The sequence below is a fragment of the Cupressus sempervirens genome, chromosome 7, assembly GCF_028749045.1.
Source record: "Cupressus sempervirens isolate cs-2001-9-10 chromosome 7, ASM2874904v1, whole genome shotgun sequence".
Taxonomy (NCBI): domain Eukaryota; kingdom Viridiplantae; phylum Streptophyta; class Pinopsida; order Cupressales; family Cupressaceae; genus Cupressus; species Cupressus sempervirens.
The window spans coordinates 880,992,981-881,020,075 of NC_143124.1; the positions used below are offsets into that span (position 1 = coordinate 880,992,981).

General features: G+C 34.6%; 1 protein-coding gene across 1 annotated transcript; it reads left to right on the forward strand.

Moving 5' to 3' along the window:
• The first annotated feature begins 1,570 nt into the window (after positions 1-1,570).
• Positions 1,571-4,755, forward strand: LOC149550283 (L-type lectin-domain containing receptor kinase IV.3-like). Its single transcript, XM_089793368.1, has 2 exons — positions 1,571-2,502; positions 2,990-4,755. The coding sequence occupies exons 1-2, from the start codon at positions 1,704-1,706 to the stop codon at positions 4,246-4,248; spliced, it is 2,058 nt and encodes a 685-aa protein (XP_089649494.1). The 5' UTR covers positions 1,571-1,703; the 3' UTR covers positions 4,249-4,755.
• The last annotated feature ends 22,340 nt before the right edge of the window (positions 4,756-27,095 follow it).

Consider the following 27,095-nt stretch of genomic DNA (forward strand, 5'->3'; position numbering starts at 1 on the left):
TTCAACTATCCAAATGCACATGTATTTGAAGATCTGTGCTAGTGTGGAAGAAACTTCTCCGAATCTCTTTCATGGGTTGCTCTTAGTACTCGAAAATGTTTGTCCAGTACATCTAAAACTACCAATCCCACCATCGCAGTCGAACAACGAGATGGGAAATCTCAACATAATATGTTACTTCTTTAGTTGCTGTATGGGGCTTATACCTTCCGTGCGTTCAAGTGGAAGTACTCGAAAGTCATAGAAATAACCCAAATATTTTCTCTACGATAAACTGAAGCAATTTATGTTTCCATTCTAATTTTCTATTCCTATGCTTGTAACCAAACAGGCCCCAAATGACACTATCTATTAATGGATTTTCATTTTGTAAGGGCCACGATGTTAACAAAAGGTCCATATATAATGATTTCTTTTATATATTATTTTTATTTTAAATTTTACAGGATGTGTGATAAACTCATGTTAGAATTATATAAAGAGATGTCAAATTTAAATCTATAACATTTTTCTACTTTAATGACCTACTAGATGGTTGAGATCTTCTCTCGCTTCAATATGATGCTTTTTTCTTTGTCTTCTTTTCCAAAGATCATTTTAGCACTTTAATATTTTGGATCAATTAGAAGGGCTTATCTTAATACCCCAAAACTATGTTAGAAGGGACTCTTATATCTTTGTTCTACCAGCTACAAATCAAGACTTAAAAGTACTTTTAAGGTTCTTGGTCCTTATTTTATTGTATTATTCTAATTGATTACTCTTTGGTAGGATGGTTCTCTTCCAATTCTTCTTAAATATTAAGCTAAGTTTTCCAACTTTCTTAAATAAAAAATTCTTAATTTTTTGTTGTCTTCTTGGCATGTCTTGCAAAAAAGAACACAACCACTCATAGATAGATCAATATTTGAAAGATAGCTTAATGATGTTTTATTTTCTTTGGGACAAATTGTTCCAATAAATAACTCTTTCACATAAAATCAAAATAAGTAGAGTAGACAACATGAGAATATTTTCATGAATAGAATCAAAATATGTAGAGTATACAAACATGATAATGTTCTCACTAGCAAAACTATAGACATGTTTCTAATTATTTTATTTTATTTCAAATCATTTTGTCCTAATTAATTCATTTTTTTTATTCCAAACTCTTTGCTCATGTTGTCTTAGCTAATTTGTTTTTTATAAATAACTCCTTGCTCATGTTGTTCCAACTATTTAAAAAAAAAAAAAATATCTTATTGTTTATTTTGTAGCACTTCTTTATTTTTATTTCAATAAATAAATAAAAAATCTAAACATGTTTTCAATTAAAATTTGATTTTAATGATTGTACTCTTGTTTTTTTAAAAATTATTCAAAGCTTTTATCCTTATTTTATCTTGAAGTGAAAAAACTTAACTTACTATCTATACAAATAATGTTTTATATAGATTAATTTTGATCAACTTATATTTTAAAATTAATATGTAAATTTAGTTGAAAATCTTATCCTACTCTTGGATATGTAATTTTCACACTAAAATTTGAAATATGTAAACTTATCCGCCTAGGCAAGTAATTTCTTCAACCTGCGCCCGCGTTACTACCCATATCTTGACTTTCTCAGACAAGTAATCCGTGCTATTTTTTCGAAAGAATTAGTAAGAAGTTTAGTAAAAATATTCCCTCGGCACTGGTTTTGTTCGAAGAAACAAACAATGGCTGCCCTCTCGCAGATAAGATCCTATTATACCTTAGTGCTGCCATGGCTTTTGTTTGCCTCCAACTTTGCCCACTCCATGACTTTCAGCTATGGCGACTTCAACAAATCAAGTATAATCCTGCTCAAGGATGCTTCCATACATTCTGAACGGGTGCTCACCCTAACCAATCAAACCCTCCGTTCAAAAGCCCGTGCTCTTTACCCTTCCCCAATCACAATAAAAAGCAGTAACAATTCAATGTCGTCCTTCAGTACTAGTTTTGTCATGGCCATTGGGATTCCACCAAAGGGTTTATCAGGGCACGGGATAGCCTTCATCATGGCTCCTGATAAATCCATTGCGGGCGCTGAAGATTCACAGTACCTCGCACTCGCCACACCTAAAACCAATTCCCTCCAATCCAACCATCTCTTTGCGGTTGAATTTGATACAAATTATAACCCTGAACTTGGAGATATTAATGACAACCATGTTGGGGTTAATCTTAATGGGGTTACATCCTTCGTATCACAGCCGGCAGGCTTTTGGATTGACGAAGACCATCTTAAGAATTTGAGTCTGAAAAGTGGGAGGAATATTCAAGCCTGGATTGATTACGAGCATGTCGAAGACCGGCTCAATGTGACTGTTGCAGAAGTGGGGATGGAGAAGCCTGTGAAGCCATTGATATCAGTCGCTCACTTCAATCTTTCTAATGTTTTGAAGGAAGAGGTGTACGTGGGGTTTTCTTCTTCTACAGGGTTTTACGGTGTTGAAAATCATTACATTCTCGGCTGGAGCTTCAGTACAGAAGGTGATGATGCTCAATGGATCAAAGACATGACTGAAATTGTTTTTGAAATGAAGATTTGGGGATTTTCTGCGAAACTACGAAGTTTTAGTTTGGAATTTCTTTTCTAACTTTTGATTGTAGAGTCTGGGGTTTTTTTTGGGGGGGAACGGGTTGCGCAACTGAAGGGTTTTTAAATATAGTTGTATTTGTAGTTGAATTCTTGGTTATGCTGTGTAGATTTTTTCCCTAATCGATATTTCGGACCATGATCTATTACGAGGATGAAAATGGATTGATTGGATCCATTGCTCTCTAATATCATGATGATAATATGATCTGAAATATTGATTAAAAAAGATAAAATCTAAAAATTTACAACAAATTTTCCTGGAATGTGAAAAATGTGGAAACTACATGACTTCAGCATTCTGATTGTAAGCTTTAAAAGGATTAAAATTTAGATGGGTTTTTTGTTCTTGTTCTGATCTAGGCTTGTACTTTTTAACAGGAAAAGCACCACCGCTGGATCTATCTGATCTCCCTTCATTCGTCAGAAAACACCGGATAACAAGATCCATAGGCTTCGAGGTAGCTGTGATTGTAGCATCTCTGGTTCTGTTCATGATAGCATTTTTCTTTGGAGCACGCAAGGTGAAAGAATTGAAAGAGAAAGTGTCGATTGAAGAGTGGGAGCTAGAGTATTGGCCTCACAGAATCCCCTACGAAGACCTAAAAGCTGCCACACAGGGCTTCCATGACGAGCAGCTTCTCGGCCGCGGGGGTTTCGGAAGGGTTTACAAGGGCGTTCTGCCGACAAGCGGGCTTGAAGTTGCAGTGAAATGCATCACGAAGGAGTCCACGGAAGGAATGAAGGAATTCATTTCAGAGATCTCGAGCGTGGGTCGGCTCCAGCACAGAAACCTTGTTCAATTGCGGGGCTGGTGCAGGAAAAAGAAGCAGCTGTTCATTGTTTACGATTACATGCCAAATGGGAGCCTGGACAAAATGATATTCCCAAACCCTAATGGGAAGGGAGAAGTACTTTCTTGGGATCGAAGATACGCGATCCTGAAGGGCATTGCAACGGGGCTTTTATATCTTCACGAGCAATGGGATCGCAGGGTTGTTCACAGAGATGTGAAATCCAGCAACGTGTTGCTCGATTCAGAGCTCAACGCAAAGTTGGGAGATTTTGGGCTTGCTCGTTTGTACGATCACACGCAAAATCCTCAGACAACTCGGGTCGTTGGGACCGTTGGGTACATTGCTCCGGAAGTCACAAATACGGGGAAAGTTACTCCGAGCTCCGATGTATTCAGTTTTGGGGTTGTCTTACTGGAGGTTGGATGTGGCAGGAAGCCCATAGACTTGTCCAGGGATAATGAACAGATTGTTTTGATGGATTGGGTGAGGGATTTGTATAACAATGGAAAAATCCTGGGAGCCGCTGATCCAAATCTTAGTGGCGTCTATAATGTGGAAGAAATGGAACGAGTGCTGAAATTGGGGTTGTTTTGCCTTCATCCTGTACCTGAGAAAAGGCCCGACATTAGAACAGTACTGCAAATACTGGAAGGTCAAAGTCCTCTTCCGGCTCATCAGCTTCTTTGGGCTTCTTACGATTCAAGCCGCAAGGAATATGCCCGTGGCACAGATGGAGCAGAGACTGATGGTTTGTTGAATTCCGCTCCCAAGTCTTTGGAATCTGCAACTACTTCAACAAGCTACTGTTACGACCAAGATTCTGATTACGAAATCGGCAGATGAATTTCTCAGCTGTCTGGCGTCAATGATTTTTGGATTGAATTGCAGTTGTATTAAATCTGGCTATTGAGTTGAATGCTTGTTTACAAAGGCCGTTTCTTGTATTGCTAACTCAATTCTGATTGTCTTCTTTCAATTCAAGATTTACGGGAAAACATTTCCCTTTATAATTGCAAACCTCTTCACCCACCGCACAAGAATGTTGGCTCCTTTATGTAAAGATTACTTACATTCTTTGCTCCCGGGAAGAAGAAAACGTATAATTTTATAATATTAGTTTTAAACATTCTCTAGGAGGAATTGTGTAGTAGAAATTTCTCTGAAAATGTGTGTGAAGAGAGGGTGTTTATTATGCTGCAATATTTTATCAATAAAATTGGTAAATCCATACTACTTCTGGATAAATTGTATAAATTATGTGAATTGATGTTTTAGATTGTATTCAGCAATCTATCGTCAAGAATATGAAAAGTGAATAAAATTGGTGTATGTAAATGTATTTTCTTGAAATTAGTCTACTATCTTTACAATTTGTGTGTTTATTGTTGATATATCTTCTTAAGTTCTTGTGCTTTCACAATTACCAGGTTTAGACTTGCAAAGTTGAAGACTCTTCTTTTCTCTTAAGATGTGCAAAGTTCTGTTTAAAATGAGTTTGTCTTCTCTAGAATTTATATCACCAATCGAATTAAAAATGTGAGTAATAAGTAAGATTTAGGGCTGGCTCACCATTTTCATGATTTTTTTTAATGTAATATTATGTTACTTTGAATATTTTTTTATATGAAAAAATGGTATGTAATATTATGTTACTTTGAGCATTCTTTTATATGAAAAAATGGTATCATATTTTGTGATTAATTGAAGTAAAGACTTCAATTTTTTTTTAGATAGATTTTATTATTACTGTTAAGATTAATTATTATTGTATTAATTTCAAATCAAAGCTCACAATTTATCCATGCATTGTAGCTCTTGCTTAGTAATGTCTTCAATGTTACATTTAAATCAAATTTTGAAATATATTTTTTTGTAAACAAATCTGAAAATAATATTATAGACTAATAAAAAGGGAATGACAAAAAATGGAGTTAATAAATTTTTGCACAAAAGATTTCAAGTTGTTCTTTTTTGTTAATTTTAAAAAATTACATGTAGAAACTTTACTCCTTATTTTTAGGCACAAAACAAATTAAGAACAATATAGAGACATGGACTTATCCCATACCTCCATTCAATTGTTTAAGGAGTTGTATGTTTCCATCCAAATTTTCAATTGTGAGAAAATAATAATCATAATCTTTCCTATTATACTAAGGCAGGACTTGACAGCGGAAATAAGCTGCCAAAATAAGCTGAATGTAAGTGACTCCACTTCATCTTCAAAATTTTCAGTAAAAAAAAAATTAATAATTTTATTCTAACACACAATTGAAAACAAAATAAGCATCAAATTTAAATATTCATGAAATGCTTCACAAATTGCTCCTAACATGCTCTTAAAGAAATAATGACCTCATAAATTCATTTTTAAGTAAATACAAATAAAATGTAAAAAAAAAAAATTGTATCTTGACTAGCCCCTTCTAATTTCTACAAGTTAGCTACTCCTGAAATAAGAAAAGATTATAAATTACCCTTTTTCTCATAATCTTCAACTTGCACGGCGACACTTTATTTTTATTTTTATGCCTGATTTAAAAATCACAATATAAGTAAACCTTGTAAAAGTAACATTAGAAACTACAATATAAGTAAACCTTGTAAAAGTAACATGAAACTGCTCCTTTATTAATTAAAAAATTAAAAATTGATTTTTTAAAAGAAACATTATTTCATATTTAATTAAACGCTGAAAATGACATTTGTTGACATCTTTAATAAACTTTAAAAGAACATTAATTTGATGGCGTCATTTGGCGATCAGCAACTGGTCTCCGTGTCCTTTTTTCTCTCATTTTTCTTGGTGGTAGTTGTCTTTCAAATTCTTTAGTCCACGTTAATAATAAGAGTGTTGTCCTTTTCTGTTTGTCCGCTGGTGGGGTCTTGTTTACAAAGAGTTGAGTCAATTTATGGGATCCACTAATTTGACATTTATCCTGCCATCTTGTCTATGATTACTATTTTTTTCACAATAATGTTTTGGGATTTTAAGATTGAGGTTTGAAGGAATAGAATTTACTGAAAAATAGAGTTGGAATTCTCAAATTGACATTCTAATAGTCTATTTTAAGCTTCAAAATATAAGAAAGTTGGTGGTCTCATAAATGTCTAAACTTAAATGTTTGACAAGGAGTAATAGTGTTTCTGAATTGTTGATCAATTTCTAGTCTAGTTCTAGTTTTACCGTCTTAGACTAGGGTCTTATGAAAATAAACTTTCTAAGAAAATAGATGATTTTTGTAAGAATATTTTAAAATTGTTGGTCCCATGATTTTTGTAGTCTAGTTCACCTTAAAAATCTAAGCTTCAAAATTGAAGTTGTGGTCTATGCCTACTATACCTTGTCTCAAATATTTTGTTAATAATAAAATTAAGTAAAAAAAGCACTCTTAAAAATTATGTTTTACTAAAATCAAAACTAAGATGTTTGACAAGTAACAAATAACATTTTTAAGTTGGTGAAACCAAACAATTGAGAAATGGCTCTGAGCGAGAAGAGGAGCGAGGGTGGTTTTTCAAAATATGAGGGTTATGGAGAGGAAGATTTTGAAGGGGAGGATGATCCAGGAGGATTTGGGAAGGAGTTGATGCAGTGGGTGATTTGTTTGTCCCCTTCTTTGTTGCATTTAGAGTTTTCTGTTGGGATATGTATTTGTGAAGTTCCTTGGGCCTCTAGGGCTTCCTATAGGAGGGTCATTGTTCCTTCGACTTACTAGGGCCACTTTCTTCCTTGTCTGAATGTGTGCTTCCCTGTCTGGGTAGATTTCTCTACTTGTGTGCCCTTTGTTGTGGGTTCCTCTTCTCTCTGGTTGTGTGCTCGTGATGGGGAAGGATTGGTTTAGACCCACTTGGAGATATCTTTCTTGTACTGGGGCTTACATTTAGAGAGATTTGTCCCCAAGGCTTTGTCTAGTTGCAATGATGGTGTGGGAGCTTCTAGTCCTTGGTGGCTTCATGAGATATTCAGAGGTTGGGGGTTTGATTATGTGGGGTCTTCTACTTCTTGTGTTTGGTTTCCACAAACCCATTGGATGCGTTTGTGGTGAATGACTTATAAAGTCCAGGTGGGGAGTTGTGGCTCTCGATCTCCTCTTTATGTGGTTTCTATTTGTTCTGACATGGCTGGGTGTGAGTCCTGGCTGGGGATTTTACTGGACTACAACAATTGTGGTGTATTTTGGTGAGAGGATTCTCACAGAATTTCAACACTTGTTGCTATTTTTGCCCCTTCCACACTTGTCTAAGTTTATTGGAACAAGGTTAGCCAAAAGCCTACATATGATTTAGGAGTTTTGACCCAAAACTCTGTTAGGATTTAACTGCAGATAGAAATAACAATTACATGCAAATATAAACAATATCAAAAAATAACAGATCACACAGAAAAGAACACAAGACACCAAGATTTAACATGGTTCACCCAATCCCTGGGCTACGTCCACCAAACAACAAGTTCAATATTATTACAATCCAGTGATTACAACCTGATTACAATCTGTAATCCCTTACAGCTCAATACCACCGCAAGAACCAATTTTTGCATCACACCTTATGAAAATGCCTAACCCTAAGCCCTTTTATACAAGTAATTTTATGCCACTTTAGGGTTACAACAGGTTGACCATATGTTGGCCATACGTCTGCCACAACGTCGATCGCGGTCCAATTTTTTTTCGAGCCGTTGCCCCGAGCCCTAAAGAATTTATGAAGTATGTACAATACTTCCTTGATTAGTCACCACTAACTAACAATCTCCCACTTGGAAACTAATCAAAATCCACACTAGACAACAATCTCCCACTTGGAGACTGATCTTGTAGCAATACCACTACCACATGGGGCTCCCACTAGATCAAACCACCCTGGACTTTGCTGTTCTTTTATTCTGTTTAGTCTAGAAGACCAACTAAAGCTAAAGAGGAATTCAACTTCTCCCTTGTCGCTACCTATGTAAACATATCCGTTGGATTGTCATCCGTATGTATCTTATCTAGCTTTAATTGTCCATCATCTAAAACTGATTGAATGAAATGGTACCACAACTGAATGTATTTTGTCTTTGAATGTAGAGTTGAATTCTTTGCAAGATGAATGACACTTTGACTATCCGCAAACAAATAATTATCCTTCTGAGGGTGTCCCAATTCTTCCAAGAAGAGTTGAAGCCATATCATCTCCTTGGCTACTTCTATAGTAGCAACATACTCTGCCTTTGTAGTGGATAAAGCATTAACCTTCTATAACCTAGAAACCCAGCTCACTACTGCCCCACCAACAGTAAATACATAACCTGTAGTACTCCACTTGGTATCAATATCCCCTACCAAATCTAAGTCAACATATCCCTGTAAATCAAGAGTAGAGCCCCCAAAATGCAAATGTACTTAAGAGAGAAAGTAGGGGATTGACTTTGATTGTTTCTATATTGATTCCCTTGATTAGTTATTTGATTTTGATATGATTTTCCTTGATTAAAATTCTTTTATTTTACTATAGCTACAAATACTTAACTCTTGTCAGATTTACATGTAATGTTTTTTTATGCCTTTCTTCTCCATTCAACAAAGCAACTATACAAATTCATCATCTACAATGCAAAACCGATGCTCTATCCTTCCTCTACATGGCCTCCATATTCTATTGTCATTTTCATGTTCCTTTGTGTCATGTGTTATCATTTTTTAGTCTTCAAGGTTTTATTTTATCTATTTTGTAAGTTGTATGCTGAATAGGGTTTTTGGAAATATTTCTTTGTGGCTAAGTACCCTCGGCTCCTAGCCTAGTTCACCCATGTGTACAGAGGATGTTTCTAAGAATGATGGAGATCAAGGTTCTGGGATGGATATCGACAGGGGGTTGCAAATAATGATTTCCATCACATTAATAAAAAAATTCTTCCAAAATCAATAATGGAAGAAACTGACCCTCATAAAAAGTAGTTCTCTTTGAACATTCGAAGCCAGATTGTCCACCTTCTACAAATTTTAATGAAGTCTTTTGCAAGAAAGAAGGTGGTATTTGAGGACCCACAACCAATGGAGATAGATTGAACTGAAGAGCAACCACAGAGGGAGAAGTCATAGAAGAAAGAGATGGTAATTCTTCCCCTCGTGACTTTCCAACTCTCTCTCTCTCTCACTCTCCTAATGAAGATATGATTCAGGCCATTAGGAAATAATAGAAGCATCTGAAGAATATTGATATTTTTTTGCTTGTTTAGATAAGGAATCCTTACCCTCTCAATTTTTTTTGACGATTAGATTGCTAATATTTGGGGAAAGAAGTTAGGGATTGAAGTGAGTTTTTATAGGATGATTCAGAAAGGGCTATTTGTCATTTTTCTTAATCTCATAGAATTTAGGAGCGAGTGTTGAAAAAGAACTATTGGAATGTTGGTTGGTCTCTATATAGGGCCTATCAATGGTTAGCTAATGAAAAAGTTGAGCAAGTTGTCGATCATTCCTATTCTCCTTGGATTGAGATTAAGAACCTTTAGCCAGAATTCTAGCCCTTCCTCAAGCTTAGATTGTTCAACCTTTGGGCCTAATGTTACAAGTTGAAGATGCTAGGTATACTTTACCTCACCTAAATGCTAGGATATTTCTTTCCCTATCACTTGATATTGAATTTTGAGATCTCATCTCAATGAATCTAGAAGAAGAAAATTTTGTGTGAAAAATTTCCTTACTAGGAAATCTAGGGTCATGCTTCTATTGTAAAATAAATGGTCAAGCAAAAAAAAGTGTTCCTAACACTTTGAAATTTGTAGAACCCTAAATTTTATAGTAGTGTTAAAGTTAACCCTAAGGATGGTGGTAAATTAGAATTGTCCAAGAAAGATAATACTAATGACAATAGTTCTTCTAAGGATAACATTTTAGATAGTAATAAAGATTCTCTTGATGACTTAAAGGCACAAAAGCCCCTAGTTGTAGTAACTGAGACTACTGATGGTGGTAAATATGTCAGTCTAAATAATCCTCTATTTGAAGATAAATTTGAGTTATGCTTTCTTTTTGGTCTGACATATCTAATGCCCTAACCCTTTGTCAACCAAATTTTAGTTCTACTAATCCTAATCATGGGGTTCTTGATAGTTCTTCACTCCCACCAAAGTTAAATGCTCAACAATTGGCTCTTAACACCATTAATAAAAGAGAAGATAATATTATGAGAACTACCCATGGGACCCTAAGTAGAGATAGGAATTTTATTGGGAACTTAAAATGGTGTAACAACCTCAAGTTAAAAGATGTTATTTGCCTACAAGAAATTAAGATTGTAGGGTTTTAGGCTTATACCATTCTGAGATTTATTTGGGATCAATTTATAGAATTTTAGTCTACTCATCTCATAGAAAAAGGAAGCATTTCCATCCTAGTTGGTCTAGATTGGTCTGATAAGGCTATATATAATGGTTCCTCACCCTGTAATAGAGTCCTATGGGTTATCTTTCAACACAATCATATGTGTATTAGGATTTGTAATATTTATGCACCTAATGACTATAGGGATCGAGCTACTCTTTGGTAATGGTTAACTAATGGTTTGCAAAATATTATTGGATCTTTGTTGGAGACTTTAATATAGTGGAAATAAAAGAGGGTAAGAGTGAGGGGAAATCTCATTGTTGGAAAGGAAATGAACAGTTTTTTGGTCCAACTTTCAAAGGAAATTTAGAATTGCTGACCCTCCAGCTTTTCAAAAGAAATCCTTCTCTAATATATGGTTTACATGGTGCAATGACCAATTAGGTAAGAAAAGGGTCTATTATTGATTGGATAGGGTTTATGTGGAGAAATTATTTTTTTCTGTTTAAAAGCATAATGACAATGCTCCAGTTTGTCTTACCCCTTCATTGCTTTCAAATCACCATCCAATATATGTTAATGTGTTTCTAGACAATCTTGTTGGAAACAAGATAAAGAAAAGAAACAAATTCAAGCTCAATACTTCCCTCTGTAATGACGAAGATACTAATGGTGCCATTAATATGATGACTAATCTGTGTAAACTATGCAATCCAGAGTTGAATCCTAGAGAAACGCAGACCTCCTTAATAGAATCCTGGAGGGAGTTGTATCAAATCATTGGTAAGAAGAAAGTTATGGACATGAATAAGGAGGAATTCAATTTACAGAGTACATTGAATACCATTGAAAAAGATATAAAAATTAAAGGGTGTGACCCTTTGCTAGAGGAAAGGTTGATTTGGATTAAGGGCCAACTTAGGAAGGTGCAATAGTATAAGATTAAAGGGAAACAAACTAGAGCTAGAATGAACTAGATTAAAGAGGGAGATAAAGGTTCCAAACATTTTTTTAACATAAAAAGAGCCAAAATTAAAAGAGAAATGATTGAATATATCCAGGTCTATGGGGAGCAAAGTAATGATCCTAAATGCATTTAAAGGAGGTCTTTTTAAATTTCTATGAGGATTTATTTACCTCAAAATTTTCTTAGCATAATAACGATAGTTTACAGATTTATGTCAAATTTATTCCAAAAAAGATCTCCAAATGTGATGGTAAGGAGCTTAGTATGCCTTTATTCTTGGATGAGATCAAGAAAGTCGTCCTCTCCCTAGAAAATGATAAGTCACCAAGGCCTGATGGCCTCTGAGCTGGATTCTATAAACATAATGTGGAATGGATTGGTCTCGATATTCTGAAACTATACGAAGAGTCATTTTAGTCAGGATCTCTTGGTGTAGATATCAACAGAGGTATTATCAAAATTCTATTATGAAGTGGAGCATAATCAGATTCAGAGGTTTATTTGATGTTGGTTCCTTGCTAATTATTTCTATGGGATTTTGGGGCAACACATAATTTATGAAGTATGTACAACACTTCCCTGAATTGTCACCATAAAATAACAATCTCCCACTTAGGGACTAATTAGACTCCACACTAGACAACAATCTTCCACTTGGAGACTGATCCTGTAGCAATATCGCTACTACATGGGGCTCCCATAGGATCAAAGCACCTTGGATTCTGTTGTTCTTTTATTCTATTTAGTCTAGAAGACCAACCAAAGCTGAAGAGGAATTCAACTTCTCCCTTGTCACTACCTTTATAAACATATCAATTGGATTGTTATCTATATGTATCTTATCCAACTTTAACTGTCTATCATCCAAAACTGACTGAATGAAATGGTACCGCAATTGAATGTGTTTTGTCTTTGAACGTAGAGCTGAATTCTTTGCAAGATGAATGACACTCTGGCTATTTGTAAACAAATAATTATGCCTTTGAGGGTGTCCCAATTCTTCCAAGAAGAGCTGAAGCCATATCATCTCTTTGGCTACCTCTATAGCAGCAACATACTCTGCCTTTGTAGTGGATAAAGGATTAACCTTCTGTAACCTAGAAACTCAACTCACTGCTGCCCCACCAATAGTAAATACATAACCTATAGTACTCTTCTTGGTATCAATATCCCCTGCCAAATTTGAGTCAACATATCCCTGTAAATTAGGAGTAGAGCCCCCAAAATGTAAACACTTACTGGATGTTCCTCTCAAATATCTAAGAATCCATTTTACTACATTCCAATGCTCACTTCCTAGATGACTCATATACCTACTAACGACTCCCACTACATGTGCAATATTTGGCCTTGTACATACCACAAAATACATCAAGCTTCCTACAACTGAAGCATAAAATACCTTGGACATCTTATCCTCCTCTTCTTGTGTCTTTGGACACATCTCCTTAGTCAACTTCAAATGACCAAGTAAAGGTGTGCTAATAGCTTTAGCATTCTCCATAGAGAAATGTTGCAACACCTTCTCAATATAATTAGATTGAGATAGCATCAATTTCCTATTCTTCCTATCTTTGCAAATCTTCATACTAAGGATTTGTTTTGCTGCCCCCAAATCCTTCATAGAAAATGCATGTGCTAACTGGCATTTCAACCCCTTAATGTGATCCATGTTAGACCTAGCTACAAGCATATCGTCAATATATAAACATAAAATAATGTTGGTGTCATCATCCAACCTCTTAAAATAAACACAATGATCTGAATTACACCTACTATATCCATGTTCATGCATAAAACTGTCAAATTTCAGATACCATTACCGAGGTCCTTGCTTCAAGCCATATAAATGTTTCTTCAATTTGCACACTAAGTTCTCATTACCTTTGACCTCAAAACCCTGTGGTTGAGCCATATATATATCTTCATCCAAATCTCCATGAAGGAAGGTTGTTTTAACATCATGCCACTTCAAATGCAAATCTTTAGTAGCCACAATACTTAAAACAATGCAAATAGAAGTCATCTTAACAACATGAGAGAATATATAATCAAAATCAATGTTCTTTTTTTGTGCAAATCCTTTTACCACTAACCTAACTTTAAATATTTTCTTACCTCCATCCTCTTCTTTTAATTTATAAACCCATTTATTCTGTAAAGCCCTTTCACCTCCAGACAACTTGCATAAATACCATGTCTTATTTTTCAACAAAGAGTCCATTTTGTCTTTCATTGCAGATTCCCATTGAATCTTAGTATCCACCTGCATAGATTCATCATAACATTCAGGTTCACCAATATCAGTAAGTAAAATAGAATATAAAGAAGGAGAAAATCTTTTTGGAGGACTACTTAGCCTTGTTGACCATCTAACATTCACCAGATTGTGTGGTAGTTGTTGTTGCAGTTGTTGCACATCATGAGGAATTGCTGGAACATCATCTTTTGGAGTATCATCCTATTGGAATAATTTAGAATAACTAAGAGGGGGGGGGGGGGGGGGAGTGAATCAGTTATCCAAGGTCCAGATGTATCAATAAAACTTTTCACAACTTAGTGAACATCCATGCATGCATCCATAAGATTATGCAATCACTTAAAACTTGTAGATTATTGTCAAATCAACTTGCAGAAATGTAAAGCATAAAACATAATAGATTCATTAACACACTTGACACAATGATTTATGTGGAAACCCAATTTGCGAAAAACCACCAGTAACATGCAACTCCTTTTCACTCTTCTAAAGTGATGTCCTGTGGAAGGCCAACCCTATTAAAGGTTACAATGCACATTGTTAAATGTGACCCGGTTAAGGGATTTCAATCACCTTGTTAGAAGTAAGCCTTGTTAGAGGACTTTAGGCCATTCACTTGGAATGCCACCTAGTTAAAGGATTTGCAAATGAGTGTTAGGTCAACCTTAATCCAAAGGATTTACCCTAGATTGATACAATTGTTAAAGAGTAACAATAGAGCTTTGTTTTGATACAACTTACAACTTCTCTTGAAGATTACAGATCTTTGTTCAGTCCTCAATTCTACTTGGCCTTCATACTTTGCAGCTCTAATAGCTTGTTCACCCTTCAAGCATTTATCTCCTTAAGCCTTCTTTCTTAACATGCCATTGTAGACTCTTCTCTTAGGTCACTTGATGAAGCAAAACTCTTATCTCCTTGTCTCCTTAGGTTCTTGCACATGAAAACTTTACTTCATGACCAAATATTCCTATAAATAAGAAATTAAGATATTTTCCCACTCATTTTCCATCGTCCAAATTTAGGGTTCAGATGGATTAGGTAGGATACAATGTATCTACTCTATATCTTGTATCTCTTCTAGAAACTTCTTCTAGAATCCATTTGAATTCACCTAAAAATGGTTTACCTCACATTCTATGCCACCAACTCATCAACCTTATCTTCCTCTTGGTTCACAAAATTCAAGAAAACAAACTTGTCGGCTTAGATTCAACAAATCTTTGATCTTTCAAATAATGTAGTAGCTCAACATTATCAACATTCTGATGCTCGACACATACTGTGTTGCTTGACATCCTCTTATAAAATCACTCGGCATCAACTAAAGTTTACTGATGCTCGACATCAACTAAAATTTACTTGGCATCAATTGTCTTTCTTGGCATCCACTAGAATTTTCTTTTACTTGGCTCCAACTGAATTTCTACTTGGCACTGACTTTTTTCGGCACCTACTATCCACTTAGTCAAGCTTGGTAGACAAACTTTGTGTAACTTGTTCTTCTAATGTTTTTGAGTGTAACCAACCTTTGTAACCTTAAGTAGATTATCAATACATCATGCCATCACTGTCTTAACTAATCCTTGTACTTCATTACATAATCATAACTTAACTTTTCCTCTAGGTGCTTTTGTCACATCTTATTGATCAAATCCTCTTTATCAATCAACTAAGTGATAGTACTTGAATCTTATAAGCAGTTGTCTTACCAAAAAATAGTAGGTTTGACATTAGTGACAAAACAATGATTGAAACACATAGTCTTCTTCAACAATCTCTCTCTTTCAATAATCTCTCTCAATAATGATCTTTTCAATCAGATCTCAACAATCTCTCTCTTTCGCATTGATGGCAAGCCAAACTGATCAACCAAGTCAATCAAATGATGAACATCTTGTTCAACCAAATTGACTAGGTTAAACTAGTAAGACAATACCAAAAAAAGAAAACTTGTATCAAAATTTCTCCCTCTATCAACAACTTCCATCTTCTGATTAGGTTGCAAAAATCCTTCTTATAAATCCCTCTAAGTTCCTTCTTATATCTCCCTCTTACTAGGTAGATTAGGATTTCTCCCTCTTTCTTGCATTCTTCTCTATCTTTTTCGTCATACATGTGTTTTCTTTTGATATTGCTGATTAGGAATTTCTCCCTCAGCATTTATACTGGTTTGATCAACATAATATCTCCTTCTATGATTATACATTCTGGCTTTGATCTATCTCCCTTTTGATTAGTAAATCTCTCCCTCTTTTCCAACTCTTGATCAATATCTCCCTATTTGTTCTGACTCTTGATCAATAGAATATCTCTCTCTTTGACGGCAATGCCAAAGACATATCATCTTGTCATCTTAAACATGCAAATATAGGATTTTTCAATTTCTTCAGTTTCTCCCTCTATCACCTTGCTTGTGATTGATTTGAAGTTTTAGCTTTATGATTACTTTAGGCAGCTCCTAAAGTAAGATCCTCTACATCAATGTGTAACATATGAATATCAACTTGTTTGATGCAGGGCACTCCTCTTGTTATTTAGATAGCCTTTGATAGAGGTATCACCCCTAGTTTACCTCTTAGATACTCATGAACATCCTTAGGTAATGGTTTTGTGAAGATGTCAGCAATTTTCTTCTTCATGTTAACATATTCCATCTTCACCTCTTTATCTTGAGCTAACTCTCTCAAGTAATGATACTTGATTGCAATGTGTTTTGTCTTTCTATGCATCATTAGATTCTTTGATATATTGATAGCACTTGTATTATCACAATAAAGTATCATTGGTTCTATAATTTCTTCCTTCATTCCTTTGAGTAGCTATTTGATCCATACAATGTTTTTGCAATTCACAGTAACAACAACATATTTAGCTTTAGCACTAGATTGTGAAGTACAACTTTGTTTCTTGCTAGTCCATGTAACTAGTCTCTTGCCTAAGAAAAATGCTCCTTCACTGGTGCTCTTTCTGTTATCAATGTTTCTAGCCCAATCAACATCAGTGTAAGCTCTTAATTCAAAAATTTCATTCTTCTTGTAGTATAGACCAAAATCTTTTGTTCCTTTTAGATATCTCATTATTCTTTTTACAACCATTAAATGATTCTCCCGAGGATTAGCAGAGAATCTTGCAACTATCCCTACAGATAATGCAATATCAGGTCTGCTATGTACTACATATTGCAATTTTCTAATCATAGAGCTATAAATGGCTTTGTTCACCTCAATAGAATCATCATTCTTTGACAACTTGTGTCCTATCACGATAGGTGTACTTACTAGTTTGGAATCCTATAATCCAAAAGTTTTCAATAATTCCTTGACATACTTTGATTGAGTGATGTATATACCATATTTCATTTGATATACTTGCAAACCCACAAAAAAATTGATCTCTCCAAACATAGACATTTCAAATTTTTACTTCATTTGATTTGCAAAATCCTTACATAAAGCATCTTGACCTCCAAATATGATATCATCAACAAATATTTCAGATAACAAAATACCTTTTCCTTTCTCTATCTTTATGCATAGATTGCTATTATCATCAGTCCTTTCAAATCCAATCTTCACAAGATAATTATGAAGTCTCTCATACCATGCTCTTGGTGCTTGTTTCAAACCATATAAAGCTTTTTCTAGTCTACATACCATGTTCTTATTGTTATCATCAACAAAACCTTCTGACTGTTCTATGTAAACTTCTTCCTCTAATATGCCATTTAGAAATGCAGATTTAACATCCATCTGATAAACCTTAAAACCTTTGTATGCAACATCGGCAAGTAGAGTTTTCATTCCTTCCAATTTAGCAACAAGGGAAAATGTCTCTCCATAGTCAATTCCTTCTTCTTGTGCATATCCCTTGCAAACTAATCTTGTTTTGTTTCTTGTGACTTCACCATTCTCATCTAGCTTGTTTTTGAATACCCACTTGGTATCAATCACATTCTTGTCTTTTGGTCTAGGAACTAGACTCCATGTTTTGTTCTTCCCTATTTGATAAATCTCTTCTTCCATGGCTTTGTACTATTCAACATCTTCTAGTGCATCTTTTACTATTTGGGTTCCTTCATGCTTAGGAAACATGTTTCACTTCTCAATCTGTTTCTTTTCATTTTTCTTGCATCTTTATCTTCAATGATTTGAGCAAGAAGATGATGTCTTTTGATATACTTAGACAATCTTGGTTCATCTCTTGTTTCTTCATTTTTTCATTCACTTTCAGAATCACTATGTGTATCTCTATCAGGTATCTCAGCATCTCTTTCATGTACACTAATCTTAGAATCAAAATGTGCATCCACTTCATTCTATAACTCAACATCTGAATGCAGGTCGATTCTCGAATGCAACTTGACATTCATAGGGTGTGACTTGGTAGTCATTGTAACCTGCTGCTGATTTGTAGCTTGATTTGCAACATCTTCTTCAATAGACATTCCTTCATAAAAGTATACAAATGATTTGTATTCTTTTGGTTCTTTCATAGGTTTAGCCTCATGTACTTCTATATATTCATCAAAATTCACATTTACAATTTTCACAATTTTGTTAGTGTTAGTATTCAAACACTTATAGGCTTTACTTCTTGTGGAGTATCTTAGGAATATACCTTCTTCACTTTTTGCATCAAGCTTGCCATTCCTAACATCTTTAAGAATGTAACACTTACTTCCAAATACCTTAAAGTATTTTACATTGGGTGGATATCCATAGCATAGTTCAAAGGGTGTTGAATGAGTACCTTTCTTGATTTGCACACGGTTCAAGGTATAGACAACTGTACTTACAACTTCTCTCTAGTATTTCAAAGCAACATTCTTCTCCACCATGAGTGTTCTAGCACAACCCATTATAGATCTGTTTCTCCTTTCAGCTATTCCATTTTGTGGAGGGGTTCTAGGGGTAGATGTCTGTCGTTTGATTCATCTATCATTATAGAACATCTCAAATTCATTTGATGTAAATTCTCCTCATCTGTCAGATCTCAAACATTTCAAACTTTTGCCTGTTTCCTTTTCAACTCTTGCCAAGTACCACTTAAACATTTGAAAAGTATCAAATTTCTGTTTCAAAAACATAACTGTCATCATTCTAGAGTAATCATCAAAAAATAGCATTATGTACTTATCTCCCTTGTAGCTTTGCACTTCAGTTGGTTCACACAAGTTAGTATGAACAATCTCTAGTATTCCTTTAGAGGTATAAGTTTTACTCTTAAAACTTGACTTTTCCATTTTGCCTAGTTGACATTGTTTGCGCACTACATTTATCAGGCTTCTTCAACTTAGGAAAACCTCTAACTTTCTTCATGTTACTGATACTAACCAAGTTATCAAAATTAACACAACATATCCTTTTATGCCAAAGCCATACATCATCAAATTTTACAACAAGACAAGTAGCATCCTCTATATCAAGATAGAATAGATTACATCTAGTTTGATTGCCTTTTCTAATCAATTTCCCATTTGTGTCATATATATTAGGAATCTTATTGTCAAATTCAACCTTGCATCCCAAATTGTTCAATTGTGACACACTTAACAAGTTATAGTTTAATCCTTCAACATAGTAAGCATTTTCACATGAAATCTTATCTATGAGTTTGATAGAACCTTTTCCTTTTATCAAACATGGTGCATCATTACCAAATCTTACACTATTTCCTTCATTACAATTTAAGGTAATTAATTTACTTTTGTCTCCGGTCATGTGATGTGAGCATTCACTTTCAATGATCCATCTATCATTTTCATTCACACAAGTCACAAGTGTAGTTGCCTCATCTTCATCAGATTCATCCTTCATTGCAACATAAACCACTTCATCATCAAGTTCATCCAAATCATCCCTTGTTTCCTCTTCAGCAATATAGCATGACTTCTTGCCTTTATCTTAGTAATCCTTGCTATCATCTTCTCTTCTGATCTTGTACTTGTCACCACCTCTGTAGTTATTCTTCTATGTACATCTTGTAGCAATATGACCAACCTCATTGCAATTGAAAAAAATGATGAGTAACTTACCTTTGAACTTGCCTTTACCTCTGTGGAATCTTTTTGCCACTAGGGCTTCTATTTGTTCAATATCTTCCTCATCTGTATCACTATCACTAAACACATATTTTATCTTTCTCTTCTTCTTTTGCTTCACCTCATCAGAATCTTTCAATAATAGCTTAGCTTTGAAAGAAGATTCATGACTCTTAGGTTTGTAATTATCAAAGTTAGATAACTCAAAAATAGTGAGTCTACCTACTTGACCTGCAAGAGTTAGATTATTTCCCGGAATATATCTCAGTTCTTGAATTACAAAAACCCTAATAGAATAAATAGGCAGTAATGTTCTCAAGACTTTTCTTAACACAATATCATCATCTATCTGACCAATAGCTCCTTTTATTGCACTAACAACTTCTTTTATTCTAGAAACATATTGAGCAATATTCTCACCTTATTCCATTTTCATATCATCAAAATTACCTTTGAGACTCTCAGATTTGGCTTTTTAGACATTTTTGTCTCCTCCATAGATGGTGGCTAGGGCATCCCACATTTTCTTTGCACTATCAAGACCTTTGATATCATCAAATTTGGCATAGCTTAGGGCAGAGGCAATCTCCAACATCGCCTAATTGTGTTTTTTCTTCTTCTTCATATCTTTAGCAGTTAGGACTCCAACTGGATCAACATGTTCCACATAAATGGTAGATTGTGAATGATCACCAAGTCCTTCAAGGTGTAGCTTCATCAAAATTTGACATGTAGGAAAGTTATCTCTATTGAGCTTGGGTACTTCTCTCTTAGAAATCTCGATCTTTGTGCTTCTAGTACCTTCAAACTAGTCCTCTTAAGCAGATGACTCTGATACCAATTGTTGGAATACTTTACAATAACTGAGAGGGGGTGGGGTTGAATTAGTTATCCAAGGTCCAGATGTATCAATAAAACTTTTCACACCTTAGTGAACCCATAAAACATTCATATCCATGCATGCATCCATAAGATTATGCAATCACTTAGATTATGCAATTACTTAAAACTTGTAGGTTATTGTCAAATCAACTTGTAGAAATGTAAAGCATGAAACATAATAGATTCATCAACACACTTTACACAATGATTTACATGGAAACCCAATTTGAAAAAAACTACTAGTAACATGCTACTCCTTTTCACTCTTCTAAAGTGATGCCTTGTGACAGGCTAACCTTGTTAAAGGTTACATTGCACACTATTGAATGTGACACGATTAAGGGATTTCAATCACCCTGTTAGAAGTGAGCCTTGTTAGAGGACTTTAGGCCATTCACTTGGAATGACACTCGTTTAAAGAATTTACAAATGAGTGTTAGGTCAACCTTAATCCAAAGGATTTACCCTAGATTGATACAATTGTTAGAAAGTAATAGTAGAGCTTTGGTCTGATACAACTTACAACTTCTCTTGCAGATTACAAATCTCTATTCAGTCCTCAATTATGCTTGGCCTTCATACTTTGTAGCTTTGATAGCTTGTTCATCCTTCAAGAATTCATCTTCTTAAACCTTCTTACTTAACATGCCATTGTAGACTCTTCTCTTTGGTCACTTGATGAAGAAAAAGCCTTAACTCCTTGTCTCCCTTAGGTTCTTGCACATGAAAACTTTGCTTCATGACCAAAAATTCCTATAAATAGGAAATTAAGATATTTTCCCACTCAGTTTTCATCGTCCAAATTTAGGGTTCAGATGGATTAGGTAGGATACAATGTATCTACCTCATATCTTGTATCTCTTCTAGAAACTTCTTCTAGAATCCATTTGAATTAACCTAAAAATGGTGTACCTCAAATTCTATGCCACCATCTCATCAACCTTATATTCCTCCTAGTTCAAAAAATTCAAGAAAACAAACTTGTCAGCTTAGATTTAGGGAATCTTCGATCTTTCAAATAATATAGCAGCTTGATATTATCAACCTTTTGATGCTCAACACATATTGTGTTGCTCGACATCCTCTTATAAGATCACTTGACATCAACTAAAGTTTACTAATGCTTGACATCAACTAAAATTTACTCAGCATCAATTGTCTTGCTTGGTATCCACTAGAATTTGGTTTTACTTGGCTCAAACTGACTTTCTACTTGGCTTGCACTGACTTTACTCGACACCTACTATCCACTTGGTCAAGCTTGGAAAACAAACTTTGTGTAACTTGTTCTTCTAAAGTTTCTAAGTGTAACCAACCTTTGTAACCTTAAGTAGATTATCAATACATCATGTCATCACTGTCTTAACTAATCCTTGTACTTCATTACATAATCTTAACTCAACCTTTTCTCTAGGTGCTTTTGTTACGTCTTATTGATCAAATCCTCTTCATTAATCAACTAAGTGATAGTACTTGAATCTTATAAGTAGTTGCCTTACCAAAAAATAGTAGGTTTGACATCAGTGACAAAAAAATGATTGAAATACATAGTCTTCTTCAACAATTTCCCTCTTTCAATAATCTCTCTCAATAATGATCTTTTCAATCAGATCTCAACACATCCAACACTACATAATCATCTTCTTTCTTCTCATGTTGCTACAACAGATCTTTGTACAACACTTTCTCATTGAATATGACATCCTTGCTTCTTACAATTTTATGATTTTCAAAATTCCAAAGCCTATCGCCAAATTCATTAATGCCATATACAACAAATACACATTTCTTTGACTTAGCTTCTAGCTTGATTCTATTTTCAGAATCTATATGAGAAAAAGTTTTACAACTGAAGGTCTTGAGAAAATAATAACTCACCTTCTTACTAGTCCATGCTTCCTCTAGAATACCACAACTCAAAGGAGTAAAGGGACCTCTATTAATAAAATATACAACAGTATTGACAACCTCCACCCACATGTTTAAGGGAAATCCAACATGCAACCTCATGCTCCTTGCATGCTCCATTATAGTCCTATTCATGCGTTCAACCACTCCAATTTTCTTGTGGAGTCATTGGAATAGTTTTCTATCTATGAATACCATTAGTGGAGCAATAATCTTCAAATTCATGATTGTAATACTCACCACCATTATCAGATCTAATACATTTTAATTTCTTACTAGTCTCATTTTCAACCAAGCATTTCCCTTTCTTGAAAGTTTGAAATACATTAGATCTCTGTCTAAGGAAATAAACCCATACTTTTCTAGTTGCATCATCAATAAAGGTAACATAATAATGAGAGCCACCGAGGGAATATACTTGAACCTATCCCCATACATTTTTATGTACAAGATCTAATTTCTCCCTTTTATTTTCCTTCCTAGTCTTTAAAAAACTCACTCTCTTTTGTTTTTCATACACACAACTTTCACATAAATCCATATTAACACATTTCAGACCTGGTAAAACTTTCTTTGCATGAAGTACTTTCATACCTTTCTCACTCATGTGCCCAAGTCTGTAGTGCCATAGTGTTGTATCATAATCTATAGCAGCTATTTGTTCTCCTTGTTCATCTGTTGCAACTATTCCTGAACATTTTTTTTTTCTTAAACAATTAAAGTAGAAGGAACAATATGACTTGTACAAAGATATAAGGTGCCTACTTTCACACCTTTTGCTACTACAAGGGTACCTCTTGAAACCTTCCAATTTTTATCATTAAAAGTAATGACACAACCCTCATCACCGAGTTGCCTTGTGGAAATTAAATTCCTACTTAGCCTTGAAACATGTCTTACCTCATGTAGTAGCCAATGATTCCCATTTTGCAACTTAATCTAAACTTTTCCTTTTCCAACAATCTAATAGGGTTCATTATCCCCCAAATAAACAAGCCCAAAATCCCCTTGGACATAATTAATGAAATAACCTCTATGAGGTGTAGCATGAAATGAAGCACTAGAATCTAAAACTCGTGAATCATCAACACTTTCTAAAGAAAGAAGCAAAGCATCTTGTTCAGATTTGTTACTTACCACATTTGCCTACTTGTCTCCATGTTGCCTTTCTCCTTCATTTTTCTTTTGAGTCTAACAATCTTTCTTCTTATGCCCTGGTTTCCCATAGTACCAATAGTCATTTGGTCCTCTCAATTGAGAACTCCTCCCTTTTGACTTTCCTCTTGATTTCTCACAATTTCTAGAATTATTTCCTCTCTTAGTCGTTCTGCCTCTACTTTGTGCATTCAAAGGACTTCATGATCTAGATCCACCTAAATTTTTTCTAGGAGTTTCCTCACTCAAAATAACACCAATCACATCATCATAATTTTGAGTATTAGATCCAAAAACATAATTACTCATAGCCATTACCAAGCCATTCCAACTTTCAGGAAAAGAACACAAAATCAAGAGAGCCATAATTTCTTCATCAAAAATAATACCCACAGAAGATAACTAACTAGTAACAGTATTAAACTCATTTAAATGATTTGCGATAGATCCACCTTTTTCCATTTTCATATTAAATAAACACTTTATTAGAAATACCTTGTTTGAAGCAGAGGACTTTTCATACAATTTTTCTAGGGTTTCCATCAACTCTTCTGTTGTCTTTGCTTTTGTAATATTAAATGCCATTGATGGTTCTAGGCATAATCGAATTCTTCCAAGTGACTTTCTGTCTAAAAGATCCCACTCATCATTTGACATAGATCCTTGATTCTTGGTTTTGCCTTCTAACGACTTCCATAATTCCCTCTGATAGACATATTCTTCCATTTGCATATTCCATAACTGAAAGTTCTAACCATTAAACTTATCAACCCTTAGCTTACCCTCGTCTACCATTGCTCCCACTGAACCATGAGACTCCCACTCAACTGTGAGACTTTCTTGTAGAGGATAACTAAAAAACAACCTCGCTCTGATACCACTTGTTAGGATTTAACCAAAGATAGAAATACCAATTACATGCAAATATAAACAATATCAAAAAATAATAGATCACATAGAAAAGAACACTACACATGAAGATTTAATGTGGTTCACCCAATCCCTGAGCTACGTCCACCAAACAAAAAGTCTAATATTATTATGATCTAGTGATTACAACCTGATTACAATCCATAATTGCTTACAGCTCAATATCGCCACAAGAACCAATTTTTGCATCACACCTTATGAAAATGCCTAACCCTAAGCCCTTTTATACAAGTATGTACTATACTTCCTTGATTAGTCACCACAAACTAACAAACTCTACCCATGGCTTTGTTTTTGCTGTGGGTAATATTTCACTTACAAAATGGTTTACTCCCTTTTTTGTTAAGGAAAATTATTTTGGGCTCTAGTAGTGGATGAAAAACATTGTGCTTTGGGACTGTGATGGGGTATCTACCCATATTTTTGAACATGTCTTAAGGTTGGCCTAGGGTACTCTCTACTTGTAGAAGATGGTTGTGGCTGAGGAGATGGTTCTTGGTTGTCTAAGTGTTGTCCATGGAGGAAATATTGGGGGCTTGGGTTATGGTTTCCTAATGTTAGCCACACAAGATGTTTTGTTTGGTTGTACACTTTGGGGTCTACTCAACACCATATTATTGTTAGGTATTTTTTTCTTTAGATGCTTGTTACCCTGTTTAGGGGGAGAGTAGACAAAAGCCAACACAAGGTTGTTTCTTTTTTTTGTTTATGTGAACTACTCTGGTTGGATCTAGAAGCAACTCCCTAGGGATGATGCTGTTGGGATGAGAGGTATTGTGGTATTTTCTAAGTTGCTCTAATGTGATGGCTCTCCTTACGAGAGTGCAATAGTGGTTGAAAGGATCATCTTTGACTTTCATGTTGAGTGGCCCCTCCCTTATTATTATACAAGAGAGTTGTTTTTCTTTTGCTAGATGTCAAATGATTGTTGCTAGTTTTCAAGGGCTCATTCTAGATTGGTGTTTATGGGTAATTAGGGTAGCCAATTTTGGGGCTTCTCCCAAATTTTTGGTTGAGTTTAGTGCTTGGATGACTAGGAATGGGGTCTTGTGTTTCCTCCCCTTCCTTTTGGTCTACCTCTTCATTGTTCCTATTGAGGTGGACCTCTTTTCTATTGAGGTGGAAAGGGGATGTGTAGTTGGGAGGTGGATCTCTTTGGAGATGTTTTATTTCACCATTGAGGGACTTTGCTCTCTCAATGTTGTTCAAGGTTCAAAAGTGGGAAGACTTGGATTATTTTCTTTTCATGTATAAGATGGCTCTAATGGCCTCTGGTTATCTTATGTGCCCTTTTTGGCACCTATGTTGTAATTGGTTTGTCTTGACCTTGTGTTATTCTGCTGATAGTGCAACACCCCTTTTGTTGTGCTGATGGTCATCTCCATTTATTTCTTGTTGTAAAGGTCCAACCCCCTTATTGGATGCTTAATTTATCAAAAAAATTTAAGTTGGTGACCAATTTCTAACCACATCCTTCTTTAACCATCCACTCAAACATACAAACCTAAAAATAAGAGCTTTTATTTTTGTAGGAAAATATTCCATACAAATTTAATTTTTCTTCATAATCCCCTTCTCCTTAAAAAATATAGAAGCTTAATGGTGGAATCCCATGAATTTCCTAAGCGGTTGGTCTTCAAGTTTAAGTTCTACAATCCTAAATTGTAGGGGCTCTTATTTTCATAGACAAAATTCCAAATATATTTGTTATATAAATAGGTTGTAGTTTAATATTTGAAATCAAGTTTATACTATTTGATCACTTTGTTCAAAATTAATATTTTCACAAAGGTGTTTTGTCATATTCACTTACACATCATATAATACACATTAACTATACATATTTAATTGAAAAAATAATAATTTATTTTTATATATTTATGAAATATGTAGAATAGAGAGAGACAATGACATAAATAATTAAAATATTTTCAATTTTAAATTTAAATAAATCAAATAAAGTAACTAAAATATATCATCTCTAAGACCAAAACCCTAGGTGAGCAAAGTTTAAATATAATATAAAGAGAACATAGCTTAAAATAATAAAATTAAATGGCAAAAAAACAATGAAAAGGCTTACTGATTTTTGACAAGAAAAATTTGCACAAGACAGTTACCCTTGTGCTCCTGCAACTCCTTAGGGTGATCTATCTACTCCTCAGGTTCCTGGGGTTAAATATGGCATTGTTAGGGCTTCTATTCCTACCATGAACTCATTCTCTATTTTGG